Source organism: Petromyzon marinus, chromosome 16, assembly GCF_048934315.1.
Source record: "Petromyzon marinus isolate PM22_M1 ecotype Great Lakes invasive population chromosome 16, UKy_Petmar_22M1.pri1.0, whole genome shotgun sequence".
NCBI lineage: Eukaryota > Metazoa > Chordata > Hyperoartia > Petromyzontiformes > Petromyzontidae > Petromyzon > Petromyzon marinus.
Window position 1 is genome coordinate 2355364 of NC_133682.1, and position 20079 is coordinate 2375442.

At 47.4% G+C, this 20079-nt stretch overlaps 1 protein-coding gene across 10 annotated transcripts in view; it reads right to left on the reverse strand.

Moving 5' to 3' along the window:
• Nucleotides 1-1169: 1169 nt before the first annotated feature.
• Nucleotides 1170-20079, reverse strand: part of LOC116942987 (amyloid beta precursor protein binding family B member 2-like) — a 65222-nt gene continuing 46312 nt past the window's right edge. For 7 of the 10 annotated variants that reach the window (XM_076067409.1, XM_032955545.2, XM_076067413.1 and 4 more), the window contains 7 exons: nt 19532-19659; nt 14503-14617; nt 12451-12544; nt 8715-8795; nt 7246-7364; nt 6555-6734; nt 1170-6307 (listed from right to left, as the gene is read on the reverse strand). In XM_076067409.1, coding sequence (XP_075923524.1) covers nt 6128-6307; nt 6555-6734; nt 7246-7364; nt 8715-8795; nt 12451-12544; nt 14503-14617; nt 19532-19659 — 897 coding nt within the window. In that variant the 3' untranslated portion in view covers nt 1170-6127. The remainder of the gene's footprint in view (nt 6308-6554; nt 6735-7245; nt 7365-8714; nt 8796-12450; nt 12545-14502; nt 14618-19531; nt 19660-20079) is intronic. The other 3 variants (XM_076067411.1, XM_032955550.2, XM_076067415.1) reach the window with 1 other exon arrangement.

Consider the following 20079-nt stretch of genomic DNA (forward strand, 5'->3'; position numbering starts at 1 on the left):
AACCAGTGGCTATTATTGACACGTTCTTTGGCGGCATCAGGCAATATAAAAGAACGTGTATTGTGTATTGCCACCAATTCTGAAACAATCGTATTTTAATAGGGGCTTTCCCCTTTTTTCTGGCGAGATAACTTGAACCTTTTGCAAGGAATCATGTTTACATTAACCATAATACGCCTTTTGGCGTCATCTGGTCGAACACCGTATGAGACTAGGCTCTAAGGAAAGCAGTCTCTGGTGTGGACCAATGAGTTTCAAGGACAATGCATAAATTATCAGTGTTGTTTTTTGTTTGCATTGACTGCAAGTATTGTGGTTAATGAAAACATGATTCCTTGCAAAAGGTTTCAGTTTTGTCGCCATAAAAAAGGGGGGAAACCCTATTATTATATTTTGGTACTGGCAAAGGAGGCCTCATGATCGTATTTTAATTACTGGGGCCATTGTTTGATTCTCATGGCGCCACCACCTCGGGTGATGATCGCCAACTCGGTTACAAAATTGTAATTCAGACGCAGCGTGCGGTCCTGTTTGTTCTGTCGACTTTTATAGCGAGCAACAGACCGCACACTCCTACGCCTGTTGAAGCACCATGAGGAATCATTTCGCTTCGCTAATAACGTCGTCACGCATGCGGAGTCTGTGGGGGGGGGGGGGGGGGGCTGTCACGCATGCGACGACGGGGCGGGGATGGGTGGAGGATGGGACCAAAAAAGTGGCGACATCTCAAAAGTTGTGGCCCAGGTTGTGCGAGACGAACATTTTCCCGTCTCTAAAAAGAAGAGGGCGCAGTTTGGCGTGTACTAAGCAGGGCACCCCGACACACACAAAAAGCGTTCCCGAAAAGGACACGCGTCTCACACGCAAGGACGCTATCACGCTGGGTGGGATGTGGCGGTTCGCCAAAGCGCCTGGGGGACAGCTTAATCAATTCGGCTTGGCAGTTCGTCGTGGTGGACACGCGTGTTTCTCATCACGCCCGTTAAGTTGAGCCGGCTTTCTTTATAATTCATGCGCTGCCCTACTAAAACCAGGACATGGCCCATCGATTAATTACAAAAAAACAAAGATCCGCAGCAAATACATCAATGCTGATAGGCACACCCGACCCGTTGCGAGGTAGACTATGAAAAGCAATGGGGGGGGGGGGGGGCGAAACCCCAGCCGCGTTGATTAAAAGTATTTTATTTCATGTATACGATAGATTACACGTACATGTTTAACACTGTCACGTACAGATAACGAGGCGTGTGCACACAGAGGCCATGCCCAGCCTGAGCAGGAAGGGGAAGCTAAACGCGGCAACGCTTCTCTCTCTCTCTCGGTCGCAGTCCCATTCTCCGTCGCTCTCTTTAAATATGCATCGGCTCCGATGACTACACAAAGAAGGGCCCCCCTGCTCGTGACAGAAAGCAACACGCACGTCGCGACCGTGAGATTGACCACGCTCGAACGTGCATTGTTTTTCCACGGGGCCCCGCGTCTCCAATTCAAAAATAAACACTTTCACAGAACACCCGCGCACGGCTGTCGATCCTCAAAGATGTAGTGTTCAAAGTCCTCTCCACACACAGAAAAGCCATTCCCATGGCAAGATCTGAACAGAGGGCAAGGTTGGGGGGGGGGGAGTGTCCCGGAATAATAAGAGCACAGCAAGCAAATGGCCACAACTCTGCAAGCAGCGGTAGAAGCGTTCTGGAGCGAGGTTGCTGGGGAGGTCAACAGAGCCCCCACCCCCACGTCGACCGACACAGCTGGGTCACAGGTGTCACCGGCTATGCTGATGGCATCGCGTGGCCAGCGTCCTCATGCCACAAGCCGTGGCTTTAAAACTCTCCTCCGTGTTCATACTCTTTGGTTCTATTGGGTAAAGTCACGTAGGTGAAAATAAAATAACAAAAAACCACGACGTTTCGGCCACAACACAAGCGGCCTTCATCAGGTGAAGGGACGAGACTGTCTGGAGGACAGCGCTGGAGAGGAAGAAGCCACGCTTAGATCACGACCTTTAAGCTGTGTGAGAAGAAAAAGACCACGCGCCTTGACAAAGGAATTAGCATATAATTTAGCAATGAAATGGCTAATTGAAATAGCTAAGTTAAAGTATACAATGAGCCATTTCAATGCTAAATTATATGCTAATTCCTTTGTCAAGGCGCGTGGTCTTTTTCTTCTCACACAGCTTAAAGGTCGTGATCTAAGCGTGGCTTCTTCCACTCCAGCGCTGTCCTCCAGACAGTCTCGTCCCTTCACCTGATGAAGGCCGCTTGTGTTGTGGCCGAAACGTCGTGTTTTTTGTTATTTTATTTTCACCTACGTGACTTTACCCAATAGAACCAAAGAGTATGGATCCTAGCAGTCACGAAAGCTTTAAATCTCCTCCGTGTGACAAGAGCCTTGCCCGTTGGGGTGAGGAAGGCTAAAGAACAGGTGATCAGATGCAATGTCCGGTCACCTGCCATGCCCCCCAAGGAACCCCTCATGTGTTGGAAATCAGCACTGGAGCAAATTTAATGACCGCTCTTGCATGGCACTCGCCGGCCAAAGGACACATCTCCACAAACAGCCCTTCCCTCTGCCCCAGGGGAATGCCTCGCGATACACGCTGGCTATTTATACCTGTGAACTGTAATATGTTTACATATATATTTATCTTTATATATTCGGAATTACAGCGGATTTCAAACTATACGGCACAGCGAGCTGTTGATTTATCACACGCAAAGCGCTAAATGCATAGGAAGCTTACACAAGCAAGTCCTACCACATGGTTTATAATTCAACAAAAGCTTTTCTAAATTGAACATTTTTTTGGCTCTTTTTCCAGAGTTTCAATATAAAATATAGTAAAATAATAAATAATTATGTAAAAAATAAAATTTCACATTCATAATGAACAAGCGGATTCACCTTTCCACAACCAACCAGTTTGAATGAACTGCCGAGCTCAGCAGTGCGACAACCCCAAGATCTTTCACGACGGCAGAACGGCAAATCAACAAATAAATAACGAAAAGTTCCTCAAGTGAAAAACACAAACAGGAGCTCATAAAGCGCAGCGTTCTGACGAGAAATCTGCACATTAAGGAACTCCCGTTCGTCCTTTCCAATCCTTCAAAGTTTGGCACGACACATGAATCAAATCACAAATAAAAAACGCATTTACACAGTTGCCCTGCCCAGGGATTGGCAATGCACATGCAGCATGCTGGCCCCGTGCCACGGCTGCCAGGCCTGGTTGCCGAGAGGCCACGTTCATAAATCCTGGCTGGTCATGGGAACGGGAGTCTAAACGGTTCTAACCTCGCACGGTAATCCGACTGTGGAGCTCTGCCAGCGTGCGACCGACGGCAGACCGGAATGATTGTACTTGGAGCGAATGTGAGCATCTCATTACGTAGGGGTCTCCACTGCCGTAACGTGCGATGTGTCGAAAGTACATTAACACCACTCACGTAATTAACGTCAGGCTTTTACACAGATGGCTGCTTTGCTGATGCGTGTGTGCGCGTGCTCGCATTTGTGTACGCCTGCGCGCGTATGAATAAATCACTAAGTATTCACAAGCTCACCGACTAAATATTAAGCCTGTCGCTTTGACAATATATTAACTACAGATTTATTTTTTTAATGTCATGTGAGCATTCTGAGTAATCTTTACAATTAGCATGAAGGCAAGAGCCCACTATCATATGGACCAAGACAATGTAACAGCACCAAACTGGTCTACTTTTTTTACGTACACATTATTTACAGGGGGGGGGAAACACAACAAACAAAATAATCCATTCGTGGCTCATCTCAAGAAAAAATTACCGCAGTCAAATGGCGAATTGGACAACAGCGACAAGATGAGTGAATTGAACAACCACCTTTTTTCCCTTCTAACCGCCACAAATGCTGCCGCATTTTGGCAGGCGCACAGTACTTAGCGGTTTTGAGCAAGCAGCAGCAGAAAAAAAAAACATTTTCTTTGCGACTTCGCCTCCGCCTGACAAACATTAACTTCTAACCGCAGTAAAAATTGCTTCATCCTTGAGGTTTCGGCCAATTAGGCCCGAGCTGTGAAGCTGCAAGTCCCCACTTGCTTTGCACAAACAGCGGTTGTTTGCGGGGAAGTAGATAATGCGCTAGCGGCCCACGCGCGCACGCGCGCACACACACACACACACGTCACCAGAAGCCACCGTCAACTCACAAAGGCATGGATATGAGCAGCCATGCGTGTGCTCAACACACTTGCCAAAAACAAAGGCGGCTATACCATGCAGCAAATGAGCACTGTCAACAACACACCCAACGAGGCCGCCCACGAGTGCGCATGCGGCGTGTGGTGTCATCGCGCCGAGATATAGTGTGCTTCGACAAATCAAATACTGCAGGGAAAATCGTGACAAAACGGAATTGTCCTAAGTTTGATATAACAGGCTTCAAATAATATAATTCGGCATCAATATACTGCTGGGTAAAACGAGACAAAAAAAATAAAATTGATACTAACTGTAATTAAAGTAAATTATTGAACTGTACACCAAGTGGTCCTTCGATCCGCACGATAACCTCTCGCTGCGAGGTTACCGAGCGCACGACGCACGAACCAGCCGTTGTTATTTTGCGGTAAAAGCACCGGGGGGGGGGGGGGTGGTTACTGCAGAGGCCAGCAGGCCCACCCTCCGAACATTACTGCAGCAGCCCGAGGTACGTCCGAGTGAACAAAGACGGCGAGGTTGTCATGCAACCCAACTGCAACTACACGCTCTGTCAACGGAATTACGTCCTGACAGGGCATCGGCATCAACTGTTAAATTTTAAACACTGAAAAATTACTTTAAAATGTTCATCCGAGTCAAGAAAATGGTCACATGTTTGTGCTGGCCAGCTTTCATCCAGACAGGTGGTTTTTTTTCTGACCAGTGTGTTGGAAGATGTCTGTTCTCCACTTAAGAGACTCTACAAACCCCTTGCATTTGTTTTACTTGCGCGTCAGTTTTAGCAACGTAAAAGTACAGAACCAGACACCCTCCCAACCCTCGCTAAAATCCTTTCACTCTTTTTTTTATATAAAAGCATAATTGAAATGATACTCATTAAACGTTCACAAAACCCACGAGCGACTGTGCAGAGCAATGGAGTCAAGTGCTCTGCAGTGTCCTACATCCTAACATCACACACACTGTGCATTACTCGACACACAGAAAAGTGCAGTTGCGACACGTAGTGTTGACGACGTTACGAATGCGACGCGATTCGACGTGCGGGGCGGCCCCTCCTCTCGTACGTACGGTGAACTTCTTTCGCACCGTTCCGCATCCAACCGTGCTAAATGGGAAGTACGGGGGTGGGGGGGGGGGGAAGGACAACGAACTGAACACAAAAAGCGGATCCACGCCGCAACGGGAAAGGGCTGCGCCAGCGGAAGCTCGCCCCGTTCTCGCACGCCGCTCAACGGCACGCCACTCCCCTCTCGGCACTGGCGCACAGGCAACCCCCAGCATCTGCACAAGCCGTCGACGCGTTACGGCGCTTCCGTGGAGAGAACTTTACAGTCATATCAGCAGCAAATTCTGAATAAAATTAGGCAGCAAGATGAGCTTTGTGTAAGGAAATTGAAGGACAAAAAAAAACTGGCAAACGTTAACAGCCATTCTGCCAGAATGTAGTGGTTTTTTTTTGTTAGTTTTGTGAAAAGCGATTTAAACTTCCTCTGAACCAACCTGTGCAGTCAAGGCTCCATCGTAGTGTGGCTATGATTCAAAACCAGTTTGTACCGTCCATGAGGTCAGTGTTTGTTCGTCAGAGCTGTGCCGTCTGTGATCCACCTTCTTTGAACAGAAAATCCAGCCCAGCAGCAGTCTCGTGGAAATGACATCGCGCAGTCCGCAAAAGTGGCATCTTGCCGGGGACACAACTTGGATGGGGAGTACACGTCACTCACCGACACGGGGTGCCGTTACGACGTCACGCCGTGCCGAACAGCCCACACTTTTTAGGGTGCATTGGATAGGACTGGAAGCGGCAGGAAAGGGCAGGGATCGGGAGAACGGGCCATCAAGGAAAGGGAGGGAACGACGCGGGTGGCGGTGGTTGGGGCGGAACGAGCACGGCAGGGCAGGGGGCGGCAGGAGAGTCAAGGTGTCTGGGCCGCGTGTGGCGGCGCTCGCTTGTATTTGAAGCTGCCCAGGATCGATTGCACCCCCCTCTTGACACTGCAGCCGACACGCCGGGCCACCGACTCCGACGGAGGAGGGGGCGGTACGCGGGCCTTGGCCCCCGTGGGCCGAGCGTCCAGACACTTCTGGTAACGCAGCTGCACGGGCAGGCAAACGGGAAAAGGGAAGATCAAATTAATGTACGTAGCAGTGAGTGTTTAAATTTAAACACACACAAGAATACAATCCGAGACAAGCGAGCTCTAGTTGCCGAGAGACAGCCGCTGCCTGATTAACGCGTGCGTAGACACACACGCACGGGAAACGCAGACGCCACACTCTGCAAAATACGGGATGGGCAAAAGTGAAAGCGTTGCCGGGCTCTGGTTGGGCGGCGGCGCTCACCATGCACGCGGCCTGCACGGCCTCGGAGAAGGTGGCGGCGTTGGCCTCGCACCAGAACACGTGGCACTCAAAGCGCTGCGGCCCGGCCGCCATGATGAAGGCGAACGTGTGCACGTTGCTGCCCACGCCCATGAAGGACAGGTAGCGAATCCTGCACTCGATCACCACGTCCTCTTCCTCCTGCGCCGCACACGCGGTCCACACGCACGCACACACGGACGGACGTGCGAGCTTAAAACGGCGGTCAACCCCTGCTTGGCCGATGAGCTCTTGACGAGATCAGCCACACTTAAGGGGGGTCAAGGTCACAGACACATTTTCAATGCCCAAATATATATATATATCTCAAGGTGCAATAGGCTTTCCCAAAGACGCCGTCAGTAATGGCTATCTTCTACGTCCCTGTCCACAAAAATACTGAAGAACTTTGCATGAGATACTCCAAGTTGCATCCAATTGTTAAAATTGCTTATATACTTCATTCGCTGGAGTACCCATATACTACACCACTCTTTAAAATTACGCATTTCTTCTCCAAGCTCAACCGATGGCAAACCAAGTGCCTTTGAGTGGAATATGTGTACCACAAAGCCACCACACGTGTGCAAGCAAAAATAAAATTGCATCGACTGATGCACAAGATCCGAGTTTGAACATTGCGGCCGTGACCAACCGGTCTCTCGCTCCTCACCGTCTCCCGGCACACAGTGAGCGTGGCTGACGTGACGTTCACCACGGCGGGCGTCCAGTCTTCCTTGTTAGTGGTGGACATGAGGCTCTCGATGGCACCCTGCAGGATCTCTATGCCTGCTTGGAACCAAGGACATAGCGTGCGCCAATTAACGCACCCGTTAACTTTTAAGTGTACGTACATGTACCGCCCTTCCGCCAAAACGGCTGCTGGATGAAGGCCTCTCCCACGCTGTGCGGGTCGTGCCGATCGTTTGATAACATTTTATCACTCTGGTCATTGTGGGTTGGTGAAGATGGGAAGTAAATAATTACAGTATAATGGATTATGCTGTACTGCCTTCTGATGTGCATCTTGTAATCCCTGCGGGCAATAAAACCTGTAATTCATTGATGTTGCTTGTTCAAGGACTATCCACAGGCTCAACTTTGCTTAGCTTCTGAGATCTGATATGATTAGGTGCATTACAGATAATTACAAATTCAAATGTCGTTATTTCTAACAAATAACTAAATTATTAAATAGGCAACCAGCCTCAAAAGTGTGGCTTCAAAGACACGATCAATAATATTATCTGAGTGTTCTTGAACCCGAAATGTTGGCCTCCCGTGGTGCTTGGAACAATAATGGTTGCGTGTACACATGTAACGGTGGGTGTAGCTGGAAACAGAGTAAACGTTTAACCATCTTAATGGCTGCACTGGCGCTGGTCACTTAGCGTTTAATGCCGCCGCTGCTAGCCTAGAGGTTGTCTCGACGCCTCTCTGAATTAAATGGGTTCAAAAACCCATAAACCAACTTGTTTAAGCAGAAGCACTTCAAAATCGCTGGGACCCGGCCCTGAAACTAAACACACTGAGGGATGAGGAGCGATGTGCTACGAGGAGGGGGGCTTCTCCCCCCTCCCCCACGCCAGCACCGTGAAATAATTAAAAAATGTTTAGTTTCTGGGTGCCCGGAACGGACGGAGTTCGTACGCGCGGAGCCGGAGTGTGGCAGCGACCGCCGTGTGATGAGAGTAATGACTGCGGATACATTTAGCGACGGGGTCGAGCTGCGGCTCGGTGGTTTGTGCATTGTACCGAGAATCCGGCAACCTGAGTTTCAATTCCCAGGCACGGCTAACAGCAGTGGCGAGTGACATTTGCACTTGTCCAGGAGCCTCAACCCCCCTCACCAATCCACACTGGCTAGCGAGGTGAAATATGGTCCAACGCAGCAATGGTTTACACTGCCATAGGGAGACCCTCATCCAGACGTGGACTTACAAAGGGCTGAAAATTATTCTTATGCTTTTATAGTTAATAACACAATTATTTATTTTAATTTCAGATGGTTGCTAACTATAATCATCCTGATAATGTACACATGAGAAACAGGACACTGGTGTGCTGTATATAAATACACGGTGGCTCACAACGAGCGCTTTTTGCTCAACAATGACTTGATATTGTCAGGTGACAACGTACCATTCGGCCTGGCCACGGGCAGGCTGCCCACGTATTGAACTTGGAACTTCTGCACCAGGTCAGTCTTTGGGGTTGGGAAATCTAATGAGCAGAAACGACGCATTCAGGGAAAACATACAGAAGCAGTCAGCTTCACTCTCTCAAGAGTGGACCAAGCCAAATACTCGCCTGCGGACACACCTCATTGATGATGCTTTTGCAAACCCAATCAATTATGCCCAAGGCCATTGCTTCCGTAGCAGAAGACTGGGGATTAAAATGAAATACGCAATCCAAAAACCGTTACCATTTCATAGATACATCTTCTTTGGTTCTTTCGGTAAAGTCACCTGATGAAGGCCGCTTGTGTTGTGGCCGAAACGTCGTGAGAATATTATTGTGTTATTTTATTTTATCAATTTATTATTTTCTTCTCATTCTACGTGACTTTACCGAAAGAACCAAAGAAGATGAATCATTGCAGTCACGAAAGCTTTAAATCGAAACATTTCATAGATAATTTACAAGGAGGATACAATTGGGGGAAATGTTTTATTTAAATGCCGAAACCAAACAGGCCCCTGCAGGGGTCCACCGATCACCTGTGGACAGTGGATGCAGCACAAACATTGAGGAAGGTCTGCCTGAGGTGAATGCTGCCCTGCTGAGATGTCTCCACCTTCCTTCAGCATTCCCCCATATCGTTGGCAATATTGAACGTTCAGTTGCCCACGTTGTGCTGAACAAATGCAATGCCAGGGTAATTCCACAGCTCGGGTGGCTGTGGTGGATGCACATTACTGTGGCACTGAAAATAATGATCCATTCTAGAAGTTTTTTTGGGTTAGAATGGGTAAATAATAAATGTGTCATTAAACCCGCCACCACCCGACACAGCTAATTAGTAAGGTTTGTCACGTAAACAGAACGTGCCAATTCGTTACTAGTACAGCACACTGGTGTGTTGGAGAGCCAAGCCACAACATTTACAATCTGAGTACGACGTTTTGCCAGTAATTACAGTGAGAGAAAACAGTGTTTGAACCCCTGCTGATTTTGTGCGTTTTCCCACTGACGAAGAAATGATCAGTCTATAATTTTAATGGTAGGTTTATTTGAACAGTGAGAGAGAGAAAAACAACAAAAAAATCCAGAAAAACGCATGTCAAAAATGTTATAAATTTATTTGCATTTTAATGAGGGAAATAAGTATTTGACCCCTCTGCAAAACATGACTTAGTACTTGGTGGCAAAACCCTTGTCGGCAATCACAGAGGTCAGACATCTCAGGAGGGATTTTGTCCCACTCCTCTTTGCAGATCTTCTCCAAGTCATTAAGGTTTCGAGGCTGACGTTTGGCAACTCGAACCTTCAAGCTCCCTCCACAAATTTTCTATGGGATTAAGGCCTGGAGACTGGCTAGGCCACTCCAGGACCTTAATGTGCTTCTTCTTGAGCCACTCCTTTGTTGCCTTGGCCGTGTGTTTTGGGTCATTGTCATGCTGGAATAACCATCCACGACCCATTTTCAATGCCCTGGCTGAGGGAAGGAGGTTCTCACCAAAGATTTGACGGTACATGGCCCTGTCCATCGTCCCTTTGATGCGGTGAAGTTGTCCTGTCCCCTTAGCAGAAAAACACCCCCAAAGCATGTTTCCACCTCCATGTTTGACGGTGGGGATGGTGTTCTTTGGGTCATAGGCAGCATTCCTCCTCCAAACACGGCGAGTTGAGTTTATGCCAAAGAGCTCCATGTTGGTCTCATCTCACCACAACACTTTCACCCAGTTGTCCTCTGAATCATTCAGATGTTCATTGGCAAACTTCAGACGGGCATGTATATGTGCTTTCTTGAGCAGGGGGACCTTGCGGGCGCTGCATTATTTCAGTCCTTCACGGCGTAGTGTGTTACCAATTGTTTTCTTGGTGACTATGGTCCCAGCTGCCTTGAGATCACTGACAAGATCCTCCCGTGTAGTTCTGGGCTGATTCCTCACCGTTCTCATGATCATTGCAACTCCACGAGGTGAGATCGTGCATGGAACCCCAGGCTGAGGGAGATTGACAGTTCTTTTTTGTTTCTTCCATTTGCAAATAATCGCACCAACTGTTGTCACCTTCTCACCAAGCTGCTTGGCAATGATCGTGTAGCCCATTCCAGCCTTGTGTAGGTCTACAATCTTGTCCCTGACATCCTTGGAGAGCTCTTTGGTCTTGGCAATGGTGGAGAGTTTGGAATCTGATTGATTGATTGCTTCTGTGGACAGGTGTCTTTTATACAGGTAACAAGCTGAGATTAGGAGCACTCCCTTTAAGAGTGTGCTCCTAATCTCAGCTCGTTACCTGTATAAAAGACAACTGGGAGCCAGAAATCTTTCTGATTGAGAGGGGTCAAATACTTATTTCCCTCATTAAAATCCAAATCAATTTATAACAGTTTTGACATGCGTTTTTCTAGATTTTTTATGTTGTTATTCTGTCTCTCACTGTTCAAATAAACCTACCATTAAAATTATAGACTGATAATTTCTTTGTCAGTCGGCAAACGTACAAAATCAGCAGGGAATCAAATACTTTTTTTCCCTCACTGTACAACTAGCTTCATCAGGCGACAGCCAGATTTGATACATTCATATATTTACGCGATCTAACCAAAGAAAACCTCTATTATGGATTATATTGGTCACGAAAGCCTATGTGTTAAACTGAAAATATAGATTTTTTTATTTAATCTCTTTTCAGGCATTTGGGGACATTTTTTGCAGGGTTCATCTGAAGTGAGGCGTGAGTGTACACACACATGCGTGTGCTTAAGCGCCAAACACAGGGAAATGAATGTGCTTTGAATGCGGTTGAACGACGGTAAAACAAGGGAGGCTTGTCCTCGTTCCGAACATTATTTTATGATAACTATAAATAGCGGGCAAGTAATGTATAATTGATTAATTATAATTGAATTAACTCGGCATATATGCGATGAATTGTGCATGTCACAGGGAGAAAACGCCAAAAGTCAGTGTTTAATCTGCGACTCCAAATCAAATGAATTCATCGAATCGAGTGAGGAGGCGGCTGTGGGGTAGTGTCAATCCGTTGCGTGCCTAACCACGAGACCATTCGCCGAAGCCCGGAGGGGGGGGGGGGGGCTAAACACGGTGTGACGTGCGGAGCTTAGAAGGTGTCCGAGGGTGTGTTTGTATTTCCCAGGGGGGGGGAGCGGGATCTCCACAATTTCCGGCGTACGTTTTTTTAAAGGCGTGGGCCATCATTAGCGCATTCAATATGTGGCTTTCCTCCTTGGGTGTAGTATGTCAACCAATTAGGACTGTAAATGGTCCACCTTGCTTCTAATAAAGGCAAATAAAACACCTGTGTCAAACTCATATTTTATCTAAGCCGAGATGGCGATGAGGCACTCAGAATAAGTAATTGGTTTGACGCGTCCACGAAACTAGAAATATTCCACGCACAGCATAGGGCAGGACATATGCATTTTTATAAGCACAGTTCTGAAATTTTCAACAAATGCTGACATCAAGACTCATGGGGTGGCGGCTAAGAGTTAGTTCTGATAAAAGCACACTACTTCGTATAAAAGCACAGCAGCCCTACTCTAAAAGGCTGTGTTTATGTACATTTTCTACTGTATTTATAAACTGTAGTCAATCACCTTCAACTTGACTCCACGCATTTATTATTCGACGGATTCTCTGCGAGGTTGCCTAATTTGCGGAACTGCCCAGCGACGGAGTCTCACCTTGAAGCGGCACATCGGGCGTGCTGTCGTGTTTCTCCAGGGAGGAGGTGGACACGCTGCCCAATGCCTTGGAGTTCTTTCTCTCGGCCATGATCTGCAGGACAAACGCAGCACACGAGGGGTTCCGTCAGTGGTGGTGGAGACAAAAATAAAAACGCCTTCCCCCAACCACGGGCGAGCAATTATCTCCAAGGCTGACGGCGCTTAGATGAGATGCCCCCAATTAACACGGAATCCGCGCCGTGCCAAGGAAGGAAGGGCGGATGGGGGCTCAACTGTCGAGCAGCAGCTATTGAGATGGCGAGGGTCAACAAAAGGGGCGGTTGTCGACTGTTGCTAAAATAGAGAACCCTTCAGTCAGTTACATTGATTTATTATTGGTCGATTAGAAGAGCGTGATTTAAGACTCAAGGCTACGTATTTGGGCAAAAGGTCATCTCCCAGGGAACGGGGTCGCAGGACGAGCAAGGGGTGGGGGGGGAGGAATTCATCTGTCCAGCACGGCCAACCCAATTTTGCTGCTGCCTCCACCAGCACAGTGAAACTGAGATGGCGATGAGGCACATTGGCCCCCCCTTCAGTAACTCAGGAGGGGAAGGGACGTGACGGTTAAAAGTAGACGACGTGCTGTCTGAGCCCTTTGTGTGTAAGGGACGATCTCGGCCGTTCAGGGGTCACCTTCCTGTTGACTGTGGCACAGTGGCCCAGAGAGAGTGCAAAATTAAACCGTCCGAGAGCAACCTCACACGGAATATAAATGACTAAATAAAATAGTTACGTGCAGCAATGCTTCGTAAGATAGAGGTCTTTCAACATTTTAGTAATTTAACAAGTTTAATTCTTCTTTACCGTAAGAGGTATACTGTGCCAAGTGAGTTAGTATTATCATATTTGACTCCAATGAAAGGTAAGTGGAATATGTTAAAGTGAGAAAAACGAGGTATTTTTGGTTCTTAATGAATGCCGTTTACACACAGTATGTATGTTAAACTTATTTCGCACCACGTAGCAAACCGTGCTAATTGGAGGTGTGGGGGAAATCATTTCCTGTGTGTTCCACATGCGACGAGTGCAACGCCAACTACCCGTAAGGTCACATAATCCAAATGCGCCCAATCTCGCGCGACCTCGGATGGACTGACTGACACGTGCGAGTGTATGGACGAGTGAGACCCAAGGCTTGCTGCTGATAGGTGGATTTTTTTTTTCTACGAGTTATCCAGTTTCGTCTCGTATGCCAAATCCTCGTTAATTGAATTGGCCAAATATTCCAATGCAGGAGCCTCATGGACAGCGAGTTTGAGACAGTGAGGCTTTGTTGGGTAAATAAGCGGCATTATCATTACTGGTGGTGGAGCGGTGGGAGGAGGGCACACTGGTTCAGCACTGTGCTGTGAATTCGAGGACGTGAGTTTGATTCCCAGCCACGGCTAACACCAGCGGTCAGTATCTGAACCAGCACTGTGCCCTCCCTTCCCCCAACCTGCACCTACCATCGTGGCGAATCGTGGCCACACAACCCTCATGTAGTTATGGAATGACAGGACTTTAAGTTATATTCGTATTTATAATTAGGCTTCACAATGCACTGGCCTTCCTTGCTAGTCAATGCATGAGCTGCCGAGTATGTTTAAATATGCGCCTTTATGATCGGAATATAATGAGCGGCAGCTGGGAACACAATTAATTCATCGAGGGGCAACATTTAGCATGCATATGCATCCATCCACTATATTGCTTCACATTATTTTATACATGGCAATGTCTCTCCTATAACAGCAACAATTCAAAACAGCCCCTTAAAAAGCACAGCCTCTACGTGTGCATTCATGCTTAACGCTAATGTCAAAGCAAAACAATTACCACGAATTTTTACATTCTGGTTGAGCCCAAGCAATTAAAGTTTGTTGTTTCACGAATTTATTTATTCTCAAAAGCATTGCTCGCGCTATTGCAAAGGCGAGGGCAGAGGCGCAATCGTTGTGAGAGGCAGAGAGAGGGCAGTGTGCGAATTAGGAGCGAGGCACCGCTGGTTTGTCTGGGCTCGCTCACCTTGGAGCAAATCTCGTGCAGGCTGGTGGCGATAGCCTTGGCGGGAGTGTCGCAGCGGAACACGTGACACTTGAGCACCCTCGTGAGCTTGTCTCGGGCCACATATGCAAAGTCCCTTTGGGGAAAAATACGCACGGCGTCCATGCTTTATGCGTCGCGTTTACATGCAGGTACACACACACACACATGAAGGTTCATGCGTACCTTGCGTCAATTTATGAAGAAACTTCCGAAATAAATAAGGGAGCGACTGAATGAGATGATGAATTTGTACGGCAACTTACCAAGCATCACGTGCACGTTGCCACAAACACTGGCTTTACTGAGTGGCTGTGATAGCTTACAAAATTATTTTTTTTACTAAACTAAAATAAATAAAAATATATAATACAAATATAAGTAATAAAAACAAAGCATTTTTAGACCAAGCCAACTTTCGCAGAGATCTCTGGCCAACTTCATCCTTGGCACAAAGTCGTGAAGGTGAAATCACGGGTTTGGCAGTTGGCATCAATTGGGTCTGAAAATGCAGCGCACATGGAGGAGGGGTGAGGAACGGCGACGGTAAATGGCGCGTGTGATGGTGCCGGCGAGCCGAGCGCTGGCTCGCCGTGAGTTTGGAAGACAGCAAGCAATGTGGCAGCATGGCATGGGCCATGGCAATGGACTTGGATGGGATTTTGCCTTGTGTTGCAACGCAGCTGTGTTAGAACCATTCCATGTGGTGCAAACATTATTTTCGTACACCACTTTAACTTTACGGTCCTCTTTTATTTTATATATATTTTGTTACCTCTCACTGCATCCACAAGGGTCACGGCATGAGGAATTTTATGAGAAGAGAGTAATGAAATACACAAAAAGATTCACAAGGTCAGCTTCTACTCTAGTCTTTGTTATAGTTTTTTGTCAGCTTGACTGTAACATCACCACTCTGCAAGTGTGTTTTACACAATGTTCTTTATCCGTTAATGCCACACGAGCTATATTCGTAACATGCCAAGGAAGGCATACATCACATTCAAACCCATATCTGATATTTTACATGCTAAGTGTGCAGTGCATAGACGTGATCACGAGCAGTGAAACTATTTTTCCTGCTCACAATTGAATGACATGCCACGAATCAGCATCACAATCACTCAAGGAAATTTTTTGTTAAATACATATAGCGTGGTGTGTAGCAGCCTCAGAGGTTACAAAGCAATTACATACAATGTATGTGAATAAGAAATAATACATTCTTACACGAATAATTAAGAATTGATTGATAGAATCATCATTACGTTCCTGACAATCACTGTAACATAGCCGCATCACGCTCACACAAAATTTTAAACTTGCACATCATCACATTAAAAAACAGACATCACAACCCTTCACCCTAACTGCAACAATTCAAACGGTGTTCCACTAACAGCAGGGCAATTAGGCATCGCCTAAGAAGTAGGACAAGCTGCGAGGACTCAATGTCCCGTAAAAAATCTAAACAAATGTCCCTGACACGGCCGCTCGGTGTACAGGGTGGGGGTGGGAAGCTTTGGCCACGACGATTTTCTCGGGGGCTGCGCAGCCTCTAATTCATCACTCCGCCTGACAGGAGAGAGCCACCAAACTCATAACTGGGCCAAGTGCCTCATTCACATGCAACGAGACGATCCGCGGGAAAGCGCTGCCAGCAACCTTCATCGCCCAGCCATCGAGCGTCAACAGAAGCATCCGGGCGGGCTTCACGCAAAGCGACCGGGCGCTTGTCACCGACGTGGAGGAGGTGGACCCCTAGTCACACGATTCATCGTCCCTTTTGGAATATTTTAATCGCAGGCAAGCTGCACGGCCGCGATAACGATGTACACACGGTGGGTGACAGTTGCCTTCAAAGGGAGGAGGGGAAAAAAAAAAATCGCACAACCAGATTCAACAAGCTGCCCCCCACACGGTAAACCAAAAAAAAACCTCTACATATAACCATTACTTTAGCGCAATCAAATTTGTTTGTACAATGGAAAGTGCTTACCAATAGTGTGGAAAATTACAGCCTGGCGTGTGGCAGCCTGCAGGTTCCAACAGAGGGTGGTGTGATGAAGACGGCGTGCAACGGAAAATTGCCATGCGGCGTGGGCGGCATCACCTCGCGGGCGTGTGCACCACCGGGTTGTCCGTGCCGTGCCCGGCACCCTCCGCTGCCTCCCCGCGCCCCTGCCAATGTTTCCTTCGCTGCCGAAATGATTTTTTTAGCCAACAAGTGCACACCCACGAACGGGCTGGGCACGGTACTCGTGGTCGAGTGCGGAGGTCTGAATACTCACAAATGCGAGAGAACGATGCAGGCGTAGTAGAAGGCAGCGTGTGCACGCGCCACACCCACCCCCACCCCGTCTCTTTCTCTACACCCCCCTGCCCCCCGTCGTGTCTTCCTCCTCCCACTAAAATTTCAAGGGAGCAGCAGCCGTCCGCATGTGTGTGCGCAGAGGGCACCGAACGCGCGACGCTAGAGATGCGCCGCTCGCTGGCTGGAACACTGAGAGTGTACGGGAATGCCCGAAGGTTTTCTATCTGATCAGGGAAAGGGGGGGCTTGCTGCTGCTGGTGGTGGTCGACAAGATTGTAAATCCAAAATGCTGATATAGGCATGTTTGGAGGCGGGTGTGATTAAATGATGAAAAAAAACCCGCTGCGCTACAGATCTCTGAAAACCACAAGACCTTGTCTGAAGAGAGATTCATGAGTCAGTCAAACGCTCTTAAAAAGTATGTAACCCTTCAGACAGTTGGTGACAAATGTAATCTGTATAAATAAATTTCAAGTGCAGACTCTTTGCTTTGTCCAGTTGGGTAAATTGCGGTGCAATCCATGCAAAACGACAACAGTGCACGTAGTGTTGTTTTTTGTTTTTAGTTCAGGTGTCCTTCTCCTGCACCTCCGATAAGCACGGTTGGCGACATACGGTGCGAAAGAAGTTCAACAAACATACGTAGATACGTACGCCCCTCGCAGGGACCTAAATCATTATTGGCCACTGAGCAGCATCAGGGCTCTCTCTCACGACCACTATAAATCACAGAGGAATTAGACGAAATACATTGGGCTGATCCACAGACATGTCGCGGTGACCTTGGCAAATTACATCTTGCAAGGGTACGGTGACGGAAATAGAGGCCACGACATTTCCACTTCTCCAAACAGAGATGGGGGGGGGGGGTAAGTAGAAAGAGTTAGTGGAGAGGGTGGGGGGAGAGGGTGAGTGAGATGTTACATGGACTTTAATGTACAAACCCTGCAGCTTTCACTTGAGGTGCATGCATGGGTCTGCTCTCTTGACTGCACAAACCATATTTCAGACGTGATGTCAGTTGCAATTTGTTTTGCGTCTCATTCACGTGTTTTACCACTTTCTTTTGGAGGAAAAAATTATCATCCGTAAAAAACTATTGAAAATAGCGATAAAGAGCAACCACCGTGCATTTAAATGATATGCATCCAGTCTTATCTGAATCAACCATGCGTGATTCACTCGGCCTCTGCAACAGTCTGAGCTGCCATGTTCATGAGCCATACCCCACTCAAGCAAGAGACAGCAGCAGCACAGGCCTCGTAATTAATTTAAAACTGCGAACAAAATGTGGGCGTTCAGGACAGTGCAGTCACACCAAGGGATTTTAGCAAAAAATAAAAAAAAAAACCTCTTTGGTTGAAATGCACAACGATTTATATTTAGGGCCTGCGGGGGGGGAAATAAAAATAAAAATTTCAAGGAAAAAAATAATTTCAGCCGGATAATTAAACAGCACATCAGCATGTTCCCGTCTTATCCACATCAGTGCACAATACCTGCGGTCAACGGCAAGCCAACGTACCACTAAACGTCATGGCAATAACTGTCAGTGTGTCGCTGAAGGTTAAAGAATGAGGAATTTATTACACCGCAAGAGCCTGGCTGCCTTTAGAAAAATTAATTATTCGACTGAAAAAAAAGGAGAGACAGTTCCCTCAATAGCCTGCGAGCTGCGCTCAACTCGACCAGAAGGCCTCCTCAGCCGGAGGTGAACAATTTTGCATTCCTGAAGCAGAGCCGCGCACCTCCACCTGGAACAACACAGCGGTGACTACCCAAACAGCTCCTCTCACCAGGGGGAGCTCACTTCACCGAGCCCAGAGGAACGCGCCGAGCTACAAGGCGTAAACGTTGATGAAGGAGTGAATGCAGAGAATTCGTACCCACACCCACCCGAAGGCTCAAAAGCTAAACAAGTATTCGTCATGATAATAGAGGTTTTCCCCTTTTTTATGGCAACAAAATTGAAACCCTTTTACAAGGAATCGTGTGTGCATTTACCACAATACTTGTGGTCAAAATGCAAACAAAAAACACACTGATAATATATGCATTGTCCTTGAAACTGATTGGTCCATACCAGAGACGGCTTTCTTTTGAGCCTCGTCTCAATTGGTGCTAGACCAGAGGACGCCAAACGGCATACAGCTCAAAGACAATGCGCAATCAAAGTAATGAGGGCTCGGGGTAAGCATCTACATCATTAGACTCTATTATGATATTTTGGTACTGGCAAAGGAGGTCTAATGATGTAGTGTTTGTCATGCTTTCCGAAATCAATTTGTGCCAGGTAATGAATGTTTTAAAATGTTTCTACCTCGGCTACTCAACTTGTATTCTTCTCATCGCTGAAAATATACGTTTTAGATCAAAAACGATACTTTTAAATAAGTAGTCAATTACACATATTATTAACTCGTGTTATCCGCAACTCTGTTTTTTAAACACACACTCGACAAATACACCGACCGTCACGAAGAAGATCCCATCAACACTCGCACATTGAAAATATAGTAGTACACTGTATATACCTGCATGCATAAAACATTTACCGGACTTACAAAAATATACAAAAGAGGGTAGGACACTTACAAGAGTGTGGAGCTTCTGAGTTTAGTGTGCAACTATGCACAGAGTCAATGACGAGTTGTCTGCGTGTAGGGGGGGGGGTGAAAGGGGGGGGGGGGGGCTCACCGGCCATTGTCGCGCCCAACGCCCCATACACGGATGCTGACGATGGGCTGAGAGTGCAGCACTGAGCGGTCCATGGGATCCACCAGGTCGAGCATGTCGTTCTCCAGCACTAGGAACATGTCCTTGCCCTGTTGGTGGGAGAAATATCGCAGTTGGGGGGGGGGGGGGGGAAGGCGGTCAGGGAACGAGAGGCAATGTGAGGAAGTCCTGGATACAAGGCTGCATGTGGAAGTGGTCAGGATGACATTTCTCAGACGCAGGTAATCATTATTTTTCCCTGATATTATTGCCACTCGCGTCGAGTCCTGCCTCTCCAATCATTCCTGTCCTGGGTTATTTTCACGTCCACTCCACAGTCATTCACATGCTGCCGATTCATTGCTTGGGATTAACTCTTTCCTGGCTTGCTTCTCGGTATCCGCTCTGGTGCTGTTCATATGTTCACCACCTCTACTGCTCTCTCCTCACGACACGTCCTAGCCTTGTGATTCAACATTCGTTCCGCTTGTCCGAGCTCACCACCACTCTGGCTCTCTTTCTCGTTTGTG